This window comes from Gadus morhua, chromosome 23 (assembly GCF_902167405.1).
Source record: "Gadus morhua chromosome 23, gadMor3.0, whole genome shotgun sequence".
Taxonomy (NCBI): Eukaryota; Metazoa; Chordata; class Actinopteri; order Gadiformes; family Gadidae; genus Gadus; species Gadus morhua.
In genome coordinates, this window is record NC_044070.1 from 13175939 (window position 1) to 13188617 (window position 12679).

General features: G+C 46.1%; 1 protein-coding gene across 2 annotated transcripts in view; it reads left to right on the forward strand.

Annotated features, from left to right (window-relative positions):
- mpp7a (MAGUK p55 scaffold protein 7a) overlaps positions 1-12679 on the forward strand; it is a 119782-nt gene that overhangs the window by 24710 nt on the left and 82393 nt on the right. For both annotated transcript variants that reach the window (XM_030349710.1, XM_030349711.1), the window contains one exon: positions 3273-3486. In XM_030349710.1, coding sequence (XP_030205570.1) covers positions 3450-3486 — 37 coding nt within the window. In that variant the 5' untranslated portion in view covers positions 3273-3449. The remainder of the gene's footprint in view (positions 1-3272; positions 3487-12679) is intronic.

Genomic DNA, 12679 nt, shown 5'->3' on the forward strand with positions numbered 1-12679 from the left:
TTTCCTTCCTCCCTCTCGCAAAACAAAGTACAACTTGGAAGTCGATGTCTGACCTGCATATTCTGTTCCGGTAGGATAAATGAGCCTATTCTGATATTCACATCTAATATTCCCTCCAATATTTATTTATTTTTAAAGGTTGTTATGAAACGCATTCATTCGCCTGAGTAATGTAAGCGGAAACACAAATTAATGCATTACTAAACACTACTACGCATTGCTAAAGAACTTCTTTACACACATTTTATGCACCACCAAATAAATCCCTCCATGAGATCTCCCACTCCGTAGGCCAGAGGACACATCTTGTATGTTTGCGTCCGACAGACAGAAAGACCAGCAGGGATGATGCTGTCTGTGTGGGCCACTGTCCTGGATGAATTACTGCTCAGAATCTCTGAGTGGTTACATATACACATTACACACATGTACACACACATAAAGCTGGGTGCCAATAAACCTTCCTTGTTGGGTTTTTGGTGTCATTTTTCTGTTTCCAAAGAATTGCAATCCTAATGTGTTGTCGAAAACTCTTTCCGGGCTGTTCAGGATGAATGGGAAGTCATTTTATTATTGCAATACTCACCTATTGACCTATGTAGACGCGAAGACGATCTGTCCATATTCTCTTGTGTATTAAAAAGGGTGTACTGTGTTGTTATATACCTTGTGTCTGTTGTAGCGATCATCTATTTGGCTCCTTTTCAGAACGGACTGATTCACAGCATATTATCTCACCCCAGTTCCTCTCCATGTATGTCTGTTATTATGAGCACTACTCCCTTTTGAGAAGCTGAATAATATTAATTGAGGAAAAATCTCTCGAAGACACAGGAAATAGTGGACAAATAGCTACAAATGTCCCCTTCTGACAGAATCACACGTGCGCACACACACACACACACACACAGCTCTGATTGCTGCATAACGGTAGCAACACCTGCAATAGTTGGCCTGCAGTACCATGGACATAATTCCCTCGGAGACACACACACGCACACACTCCAGACAGGATCTGGTGTGTGTGGGCTGGCTCTCTAACGGTGTGTGTGTGTTTTTTTTTGTATTGTGTCTGTGTGTCTCATTCCCTTACACAGTTGCATACCAACGCTTTTAATGTGTTGATTAGATGAGGCATTAATCCTGCATGATTGTGTGTTTATCTCATATGTGTTGTATATCACAAGGGGCATATCATATCAACACTAGGTTGATTTTCTGTTACACCTGGGTGGGCTTGCCAAGCCGCTGCTCTTTCCCATCGCTGTCCTGTATGTTGTTTTGAGTTTCACTGACCCTGCGTTTCAACCTGACTTTAAGGGTTTGGATAGCTCTGCATGTCAATGGGTCACTCTGCCGCACATCGCTCACAGCACGGCTTGTTCATTTGCTCTCACATCTTTGCTCGACAGATTAAGAGAGTGTGTGTGTGTGTGTGTGTGTGTGTGTGTGTGTGTGTGTGTGTGTGTGTGTGTGTGTGTGTGTGTGTGTGTGTGTGTGTGTGTGTGTGTGTGTGTGTTTGCACATGTGTGTGTGTGTGGGGGGGGGGGGCGGGGGGATGGATGGATTTGCTTGCACTTGTGTGTGTGTTGTGTACACGTACAGAACCAGATTTGGATGTGAAGTTGAGAGGTGTTTGGTTGTAAACACCCAGGGTCGCTCACCAAGTCTGCTGTCAGCGCTCACACATATGGACACTCAAACAAACACAGTGTGTACAGACTACATATGTGCTCTCCCTGTTCCTGGCATTCGCCCACAACTACAGGCCTGCAAGGAATTAGTACTACAGAAAAATAATTCAGGCTTGTCTTTACACATGGCAATGAACATAATGTATGAACGAGTATAACTGTATAAAGGTTAAGCAAATATATGTAAGAAGTGAACAGCAGTAAATCGTTGACACAGGACACAATACACTTAAAACGGGGGAGAATTTGGGCGCATAATTACTCTCCCCGTTGAATTTATGCTATTTAGCTGTGCAGAAGCAGAGAGAGGTTGAACTATTGATTTGATGGATTGCATCGGACCAGCTTGATTAAGTTTTATTATCGGCCCTAATGAGTTGTGGTGTAGACTTCGCCCTGGGACAAATATTTTCAAAGCTTTAACTCCGGAGTCTACATAGCTGGACCGAGTTCAATTTAAGTCGTTAATTTTCTGAGCGGCAGATGAACTGTTAAGTATGGTTATTTCTTTGGGTCCTCGATGGACAAAAAAGAAAGTCTTCTCAAGCCAAAATGAAATATGAGGTGACATTCGGGTTAAGATTAACCACGTCATTTGCAGACGGATTCGGCTGCTAAACTCCATCAAGTTCTGACCAAATTACAAAACAAAAACATGTGTAGAGCGCAACTCGGTGTCTGAGACGACGCATTTGTCATCGTCTCTAAAGTTTCATCTTGAATTTCTCTGCTGGTATGATGGCTGTGTGACTTGGAAATGGGCTCTGAGATGGGCCAGGTTTTGTTTCGGGGGGGGGGGGAGGAGGTAAGAAGTTTTCCCTCATGTTGGGTGCCAATACCAGACTCGTTTGTCTTCAAAGCCGTTTGTTCAGATACCAATTCTGTGATGAATACATGAAGAAAAAATGGACTGTGTCCCTTTTGGATCATAAATGTCACACAATACAAGTTAGCGAGTTCGGCGCAAAGAAAGATTTATTTACCCAAATTAAGGTATCTCCAAAATGGTTTAAGTGAGCAGCACTTTGCTACATACTTCTTGTTCACTTCATGTCTATTATTTTAGATAGTACGAAGCCTTCTCACCGGTTTATGTTTCAAAGTAGTAATGGACAAGAAATAAACCATCATAAATGATTGGCGAGAAAGGTGAAAAACAACCAATACAGCCAGTTCACTTTTGACATTTAAATCTGCTCCACCGATGTGTAAAAATACATTCCGGGAATAAGAAGCAGGAATACGTTCCAATTCAAAGCTGTCAAGAAGAAAGGATACTGTGACCAGTTTTAAGACGTGTCTTCATAAGTTCTGTATTGTGTTATATTTTCCAGGCCTTCATTGAACCAACATTTGCTCTTAAAAATGTGCTATCTTAGGCGTATTGACTTTTGAAAAAGCCAAACATACACCGTGTTTACAACACACCGCTACAGTAAAGAGAATATCGTGTAATTGGGCCTCCCCCCAATAACACGATCCCACCCATACACTCACACAGAGTCTCCAGTGTGTGCTCTGATGCGTGTGGCCCTTCTCCCGCTCACGCCACCTCTCTTCCCTCTGCTTTCTCCACAGGGCTCCATGGCATAAGGCCGAGGTCCGGCCCCGCGCATAGCGACCCCTACGTCCCCCTCCGCTTCTCCCCCACCCCCCTCCCCCCCGCTCCCTGGTGATTAGCCACGAGCTAGCTACCGCTGAGGCCGCTGTCGGACCGACACCAGGAGGAGGCCAGCGAGGGCCCCCCCAGGAGCCATGCCTGCCCTGTCCACCTCGTCAGGCCCGGAGCCAGGTAAGAAAAAAACAACAAAAACAAATGAGAACATCGAAAAGACCCTTTAAGTAGGGGGAGTCACTCGTTAGTGGGTGGTGAATGCTAGGAGTTCATGGACGGGGCGACCGGGGGCGCTGAAATGAACGCTCTCCGTTGATGCCGGCGAGGATTGATACCAATCAGGAAGATGATTGTGTTCGTGTTTCTTTTAACCATTCAACGAAGAAAGGTCAATATTTATCTTGAGGTCACGCATGTATGAGCGAACATACATGACATGAGTAAGACGTAAGATTAAGTAATGAGTATGTGTAAGACATTCTCTCTCTCGCTCGCTCGCTCGCTAATTGGGTGTGCGTAACGGCCCTCCTGAGTGATCTGCAGGACAGTCGTACGCCCCTTTGGAATGGATGTGGTGCCACTAACCTTCCACAGCTCCTTTTAGATCTGGGTAAATACAGGAGAACTGTGCTGAAAATTCTCTCTCCACACTAGAGATGGAGAAACACACACACGCACACATGCACACACACATACACACACACATATTCACACTCACTCCGCTGGCATTGCAAACTCTTCCAATAACAATTGACCATGTTTTGCATGGGTCCCGTCCTATTCACACAATGAAAACACATGCATGAATACGCATACAAACGCTTAGCACACGCACCACACACACATTCCTTTCCGCACGAGTAAGTGAGTATTGACTGCAGTCTGTCTTGGGTTTGATGTGCCGGTAGATCAGAGCTCCCTTTAATCTGAGTACACCAACTGCCACACAATCCCTTTTCTCCCGTTCAAAATAGCTAACACAGCATCTTGGGCAAATTTACCTCTAAATAAAAACACCAGGTCGGTGTTCAGTTCAAAGAATATCGTCTGGGGGTTCAGACCTTACTTTTTACGCCCTATCACCCCGTACTCCACCTCCCCGAACCAGAACCCCCCCCCACGTGTGATGAGGTGTGTGTGGGTCTGGGTGTGTGTGTGTGTGTGTGTGTGTGTGTGTGTGTGTGTGTGTGTGTGTGTGTGTGTGTGTGTGTGTGTGTGTGTGTGTGTGTGCGCGCTACAAGGAGAGTGTCTGGATAATGGTGTGATGTCAGGCCTGTCATCCAGGCGAGGACAGCCAGGGGGTCACGACCTCCCCCATCACGAACATTGTCCTCCTCTCTAGTCAACTTTAATGGCCCGTTACGTCATCACACACACGGGCCCTTTTTACAATTCGTCAACCATGGGAACAAACAGATGTGTGTGTGTGTGTGTGTGTGTGTGTATGTATTAAGGGGTCAACTGGGGGCAGACCTGAACTCGCACTCTCTGATGGATATAAAGTCTGTGCACATCAGGGCGTCCAGACAGCTTTTTATTTTTTTCATGTTATCATTATTATTATCATGATTATATATATATATATTTTTTGTCCTATGCATCTCCCTGTTATTGAAATGGGGAACAGACAAGAGTAGAAAGCCAGACCATCAATTACGATTAGAAGTCATTTCAGGCAATTACTGGTCTGGGATTCTGGTTTCCAAACAAAACATGTAACGGCCTAATTCCTTCAGCACATCTTCAGCGTCGGGCTATGTGTGTGTGGGTAGGTTGATGGGTGGGTGTGTGTGTGTGTGTGTGTGTGTGTGTGTGTGTGTGTGTGTGTGTGTGTGTGTGTGTGTGTGTGTGTGTGTGTGTGTGTGTGTGTGTGTGTGTGTGTGTGTGTGTGTGTTTGCGTCTGTGAGCGTACAGTCTAACGCTTGAGTCTCAACCACAGAATGCAACAGCCATTGACGGCAACACATGGATGTTTGCTGTGTAGTTCGTAGCTTCTGCAGGCCTAGGTCTGCTCACAATTGTCAGGTTGACATTCATTGTAACACCTGGGTCAGTACTAAAGATGGAGTGGATCAGTTCCAAGTCCACTTCAGGACAAGACAAAGACCAACACCAGCAGACCAAGGCAAATTAACAAATACAAAAAATACCAAAACATTCATTGTAATTATAGTCAAACGCTGTATTGATTTCTGACCTAATTGCATTGTCTTTATTGAAAGATAATACTCCTAAAAAGTACGAACAGAGTGAACATTTATAAAATGAACTCAACAATGGATATTGCCTCGATAGATAGTTAGTTGCCAATATATCACCCATTTTGTTTCTTATTATTTTTTTAGCCACAGGGATATCAAGGTACCTTCTGCCAGCCTGACAAACTTTCCCCTCAACTCTAACCAAAGTTCTACCAAATATGTCCGGCATCTTGCACACGCCTTCAGGTTAACAAGCCGTTAATTCTCCTCAGTTAAATCAGAACCCCCATCTCTGATTCCCCTCAACATGTGAACAAGACTTGGAGCTTGAGCGGAATCATTTGCATAGAGGCCTTCACGAGCGCTCAGCGGCGTGGTGCTGTCGAGGACCAGGTGTTGGGCTGGAGGGGAGGCGGGCGGCAGGTGACTGACACATTTATGCCCCTATCAGCGGGGCCTGATGGGCCGCCAGCAGGGGCCTCTAGGGAGCTCAGCGGGTGCAAACGAAACCGCGGGATTCCCACCCACTTTGGCTCTGAAAACACTACCCTGTGGCCTGTGCACACTCTCGCACACACACAAGGACAACCACGGTAACGCATGCACACGCACACACACACACTTTCACACGGTAACGCACGCACACTTACATCTAACACTTGCACACATAGACACACAGACACACACACCCTAACAATTTCTAAAGCATGTACATGCACGGACACACACACAACACATGGACACACAGGGACACTGTCCAAATGTGCTGATCAAACAACTGGTGCTACAGGTCAGGGACTAATAATGGGGAAATATTCCCTCTATTAAAGGCCAGAGCATGACACTTCATCTTCATATGTGGTGAGTGTGTGTGTAGCTCCTATAATGCTCATTATGAAAGTGTTTGGAGAGAAAATACAAGTGGCAGATGGATGGACCGCTCATAGTCTCTCTCTCTCTCTCTCTCCCTCTCTCTCTCATATATTTTATTCCTGGCTGTTGCTTTCTCTCCCGTTTGACTTGCCCAAATAAACAATGTGAATTAAGATTCAAAATAAATGAAACCAAATAGTGAGAAAATAAACCTGTAAAACAATAAAATGTTGGAAAGCTGGCGTTCCAGCGTGACGGTAGGGATGGCAGGGGGCAGCCGACCGACTGCTTGGTTTCCAGAAGGCTGGTTCCTGCGGTCCCTTTCATGTAAAGCTCTTTTGGTGTGACTTCCAGATCTCTGTGCAGTTTTCTAAATCAGAGCTATCGCGCTTGATGATGCGGTGTGCTGCTGCTGTAGGAGAAGGTCTTTGTCCAAGGATGTTGCATGTTTATATTTTTATATTTGGGGGCGTTGTTAAAGCGACTTGCAACCAGTCATGCACACATTCACACACCGACGGTGGTGTCAACCACACAAGGCACCAGCCAGCTCGTCGGGAGCAGTTAGGGTCAGGTGTCTTGCTCAGGAAGGGACACATCTACAGTCGCCAGGGGATTAAACTAGCAAACTTATGATTACAAGTCGAGCCGCTCTACCCCCCTAAGCTAGTGCCTTAGCCTGTCCAAAGACAGACAGACAGACAGACAGGCAGACGGAGGCTTTAACCTGCCGAACAAACACAGTGTTGTTTTATTCAAAACACACATTTAATTTCAACCAATCTTCAAGGTATCGTAGTGAATCACCGCCACTTCCTCTCCCGTCATCACCCGAAGCGACAGATCCTCTGAACTCCCAGACGGCTGCTCGTCCAGAGTCTCCTCTCTCTCTCTCACACACACACACACACACACACACACACACACACACACACACACACACACACACACACACACACACACACACACACACACACACACACACACACACACACACACACACACACACACACACACACACACACACACACACGCGGCAGCGATCGGCCCGTCAGGCGTGGCAGACAGACAGAACAACACGTCCCGCCGGAGCTGTCCCGACCCAGCTCTCCTGCCCCGGTTACCTCGTCTCACGAGAGAACCCTGAACGCATCTGGCTTATGAGACTGCAGAGGTCGTTTCGGCGAGTCCGGGAGTGTCCCGGAGCGAGTGTGGGTGTGTGCTCTAGCTGTGAGCCGAGTGTGGGTGTGTTTGCACCTGATAGCCCCATTTCCTCCCCTGGTTAAGTAGTTAGCGGACGTCCCTGGCGGAGAGCTAGCGTAGGCCCTTTCTCGCGTGTTTTATTTTCAGGGCCGTGCTCAGAAGGGGGTTCGTACGGCCGATTAAGACCCGATGGTATTGACGTTGACGTCTCTGCTGAATGGTTCCATATTGTCCCGAGCAGGATTTTCCCTTCCTCTTTTTGTTTGTCGGACTGTTAGATGTGCTGGTTAGACATTGTAAAAGTATTTTTTCTTTTCTGAGAAATAAATGTCTCTACCTAAGATACTATTGCAGAACCGCGGCTTTCTATGAGCCATTCGGGACTTTGAGTAAGTTTGAGATATCAAAGTCACAGGTGGAGCAGTTCTGGTGTAAGATTTAAGTATGACGTTGTAAAAATGTCAAAAAGCTGTTGTGGGCCAAAAATCTTGATCAACCAGATCATAAGTGATATGATATGCATATGCCTTAAAGCCACTTTAATAAAATCACCCGGGTTGAAGCTAAGGGACTGAGACATGCTGGAAAATAAAAATGAAAAAGTGGATTACCTTTTGGTATTTCAAATCATGCAGATGTCTCTCATACTTAAGGAAGAAAAATGCAATTATAAAAAATATGCTTCTGATAATATGGGAACTCTGCCTTAGGTATTCTCTTAATAATAATAATTTCTGACCAATCAGAACAAATGCTAATTCATTTGTGTTTGTTTGGGAAAACCCACTTCGTCATAAAATAACCCAAATAAACACAGTTATGCTCCAATGGTTAGAAACAGGGACATGAAAATGAAAAAAAGACATCAATCCATTTTGGTACATGAAACCACAAAAATATGTGCAAGGGACTTAAGAAAAACAAATTGCTGGAAAAAAACAACCTTCTAACCATCTCCATCTCATCTCATCACCATGTTGAAGACATGTTTGTCTTTGGGATTACAACTGCAACAATCAACTGAATCCTTCTGCCGTACCTTTTATTCAGTGCAGGATTCACTTTGCACCCTAAAGGAAGCCCTGGTGTCGCAGGGTAGGATTATTATCCACTTAAGTATGACAGCCACAAAAAAATAAACTTTATGTCGCCCAGGGCCTGGCCTTACAGAACCCTCTAACCACACACACACACACACACACACACACACACACACACACACACACACACACACACACACACACACACACACACACACACACACACACACACCAAACTCACTTACACACAAATGCTCAGGCGCAGAGCAACCATCCAAGCGGCCTCTTCCAAAGACACTGCCGCTTTCTATGAAACCTTTTAACGTTTACTGTGTTATTCCAAGCCGTACCTGCCTGTGCTATCAAGGTTTACGGTCCCCTCACAGCATTAAAAGATAAGGCTAACGCCGCCGCATGCAGATGTGGAGGAGGCAGGCAGACGAGGCACACATAAAAGTGGGATTTCTTTTAAACGGTACAACCCTTTTACCAGATACTCCGTGTATCTGGTAGAGAGAGACATAGCAAGCGGTGCTGCCTTGCTCTGGAAGGTTCTCGTCGTAACAGAGACAGCGCATGTGTGAGCGAAAGTGGACACAGCGATACACATTGTTCTGATATTAAGCACTCCACACTCAAAATCCTCGTGGCTTTCACAGATACAAGTCCCCAATAACGGAACCACAATGCATACTTCTTCATAACATTGTGCTTGTCTGGCGTTTGCGCTGCAAGTTTTCCGTCCAAACGCGCAAGAAATGCAGATAGTTTGGCCACCCTCTACGTCCACGGGCCTTGATTCCACCAGGGTAACGACTGAGTGAGTGAGTGAGTTAGTCTATTGGTAGATCAAGGCACGCCATGGGCGGGGGTGAGGGTCCTGGTGTCAGCACTCGCGCTGGGAGCCCCTGGGATCAGTCAGCCATGTTCCAGCCGTTCTGCCGTTGTCCCTGGCCGGAGCTCCGCCGCGGGGATACGATACCAAAACACAAGGGTTTGTTGCCTCTGGATGAGGGCCCTGTTTCCAGTTACATCAGGACCGAAGTTTCCACATTGCTCTGACAAAAATCAAGAGCAAAGACGACAACACAAAAAAACAAGTAACTGAATGGGAAGGCTAGAGACCAGGACAAGGACTTTTGTTTATGAGGAATTTAGAACTCCTGTTTAATATCCCTAATAAGTGGCTAAATCTAGGACTGGCCAGTACAGGGTATGCTCTTTTGCACTGGAAAGAGGTTTAAAACGGCCGCACAGACCTTGCCTACAGTTTGACCTTCACAGGCAGGGGTTGTTGAATCAAGCCACTTGCACTTCGGGTGCAAGAGAAGATGTATGAGATATATAATAATAATAATAATAATTATAATTTAAATTTATATAGCGCTTTTCTCGTACTCAAAGCGCTTTACATAGGAGCACAACAATAAACAAACAAAAGGAAATATAAAGTTGATGGGACTTGGGTTGGTGGGTGATCTAAGGGTAGGCGGAGGAGAAGAGATGGGTTTTGAGGTGGGACTTGAAGATGGTGAGGGACTCGGAGTCACGGATATGTTGGGGGAGGGTGTTCCAGAGCCTGGGAGCTGCCCTGGAGAAGGCTCTATCGCCAAGGCTGCGGCGTTTTGATGTGTGGGTGAAGAGGAGAACGGCTGAGGAGGATCTGAGGGCCCGGGGGGGTTGATAGAGGGAGAGTAGGTCAGAGAGATATGGGGGGGCCAAATGGTGCATGCAGATATATGCAGCAAACATGCATAGTGAATTGCTGTTATTAGTGTGCATCATCTAAATTAAACCCTTTCAGGTGGTTCAGATGAGGCTGTTCAATTAGCCGGTATAATCTGGACAGGACATGCTCAGCAGAGTTGTTGCGGCATGATCCGGAACTGCCACTGCTGCTCCATTGCCAAAGCAAGAGGAGGTGGCAAGTCGTTGAGATCTGGGAGTATTGCTAAGGCGTCTTTACTTCTCAGAAATGCCTCAAAGCATCCATACCCTAGCCATGCTGAGCAGGAGAAAAGGAGTAGATCTTTCATCTAGATCTTTCAATGGAAGGAAAGAACGTATGTAGCATCCAGGACGATCTCTAATGGCATAGAGAAGCTACTAGCGTTCACAAGTATAGACCTTGCTCACATTCAATTTTCCGTCTGCCAGAGCACATGTGTATGTTTTTTCTCTCTCATTACCACTTTCATCAACACATGTTCGTAACGTCACCTTCCCTCAATTTGACCCGATGCCATTCTTCTTCTCCTCTATGCCGCATAAAGGGAACACTTGACGTTAACAGTAAAACATTTTCCCTTGTCCTTTGTGCTGCCTTTATCTGTATCTGATGCTTTGGGTTCTACTGGTGCGGAACACATTTGTCTAAACGGTTCACAATGTGAAGTTGGATAGAACTGCAAAACAAAGCATCTCCTCAGGCGGCTAAAGGAGCCTCCGAAAATAAAACTTTAATGACGTTATTTCAACACGTGCATCGTTGCTTTGTTTTCCAAGGTGCTGACAGCCCTGTAAGAGGCTAAAGGTGTGTGAGGGAGCGTAGTGCATGGACAAGGGAGCTGCGAAGCAGTGTTCAATAAAACTGAAAGTACAAGCTTTTGTTTTTGTTCATGCAAAAGCATTCAATGGCTTTCAGGTTCTGCGTTTTAATCATCTGGATTTTGCTACACTCCCCATGTCAATCTTGACAATGACTTGAGGATCCTTTTCATAACCGCTCTCATTTTTGTCATTTGTCGTTTTTCCATGCTGAAAAGCCCTGCCTAACATCTTGCCAAGGGCAGGGATTCAGGAAGCAAGGCATTGAAATATCATTGAGGCTGATAATGAAGGGCTTTGTCCCCTGACCTCTCTTTTAATGTGCAGAAGTGGTTGGGTTTCTGCTGCTGGTAATGGGCGGCTTGGTGGTTTCAATGTAGCGCAGACCCCTGCTGTTAGACCCCTCTGCCAAGTCTTCTATATTACACTTTTCCCTGGTCTTACACAGTGCGCCGCCACTGCACATCCCTGGTGGACTCATTGTAAGTTATGCTAACGGATCACAGGGCTTTTCTCAACATGTAATTCTGATTAATTTTATGCCCGGTACAGTATGTCACAACAGTGGTGCTGGTGCTTAACTCGCAAAGAAACGTGACCCGCCTGTTATCCTTTTACCGCCACGTGACCTTTATGCTTTTGTAGACACTGCATGAAATCAATGAAATCAATCATGAGCCTCCTCATGAGGAGGGATCCGTTCAGAGGTCTGAGACTGTGTAGCATGGTAGTCACCAAGACGGTTTAATGTGAGACGGCAGTGCAGGTAGTAAGAACACCCGGGGAAGTGATACAGACGCCGCTGTGTAATGGGGTCGCTGAGGAACCCTAGCCTTCCCCCGACTGTCTGGTCCAGTCCAGATCCGGTCTCCAACAGAACCGCCGCCCACCTCTTGTGTAGGTTGTCTCCCCATGCAACAACAATAAAAGTGTTGACATAAGTGTGGGAGTCATCAGTTCTCTAATAGTTTTTTCAGGCCGCCGTCGAGGATGACCATCAATCTCCATTATTTACAAAGGTGTCTCTCACTCCGTCTTTGACTTTTTCTTCCTAGACGTTTGTGACAATTGATTGATTGCCACACGTGTACATCCGAACCCTCGCAGCCGCTTCACATCTCGGTCCTGTTCTTCCCCTTGGTACTCTTCCTCACGCTGCGACAGGCCTCCTTTTCTCCTCTCCCCGTCCCTGAGGTTGGAGAATAAAGAGGTAAATCAGACCCTGAGTGGATTAGTGTACACAAACTGCAGCTGCTTCTGCCTGCTGCCTCGCCTCCGTAAGCCACCATTATTTCACCGCAGACGGCCACGAAACGTGTTCGCATAGCAGTGTTTGAATTACTGACCTGCTAGGAAGGGCTCCCGAATGTTGTCCTAATTCCCACCCCCTTGCCCCCCAAATCCTATGAGCCTCACATGTGTTTTGCGCTTAATAAATCGCTGATAGATATACAGGGGAGGGTTAATAACTCATTGGACACCTGGGAGGGGAAACAGGCACAGGGG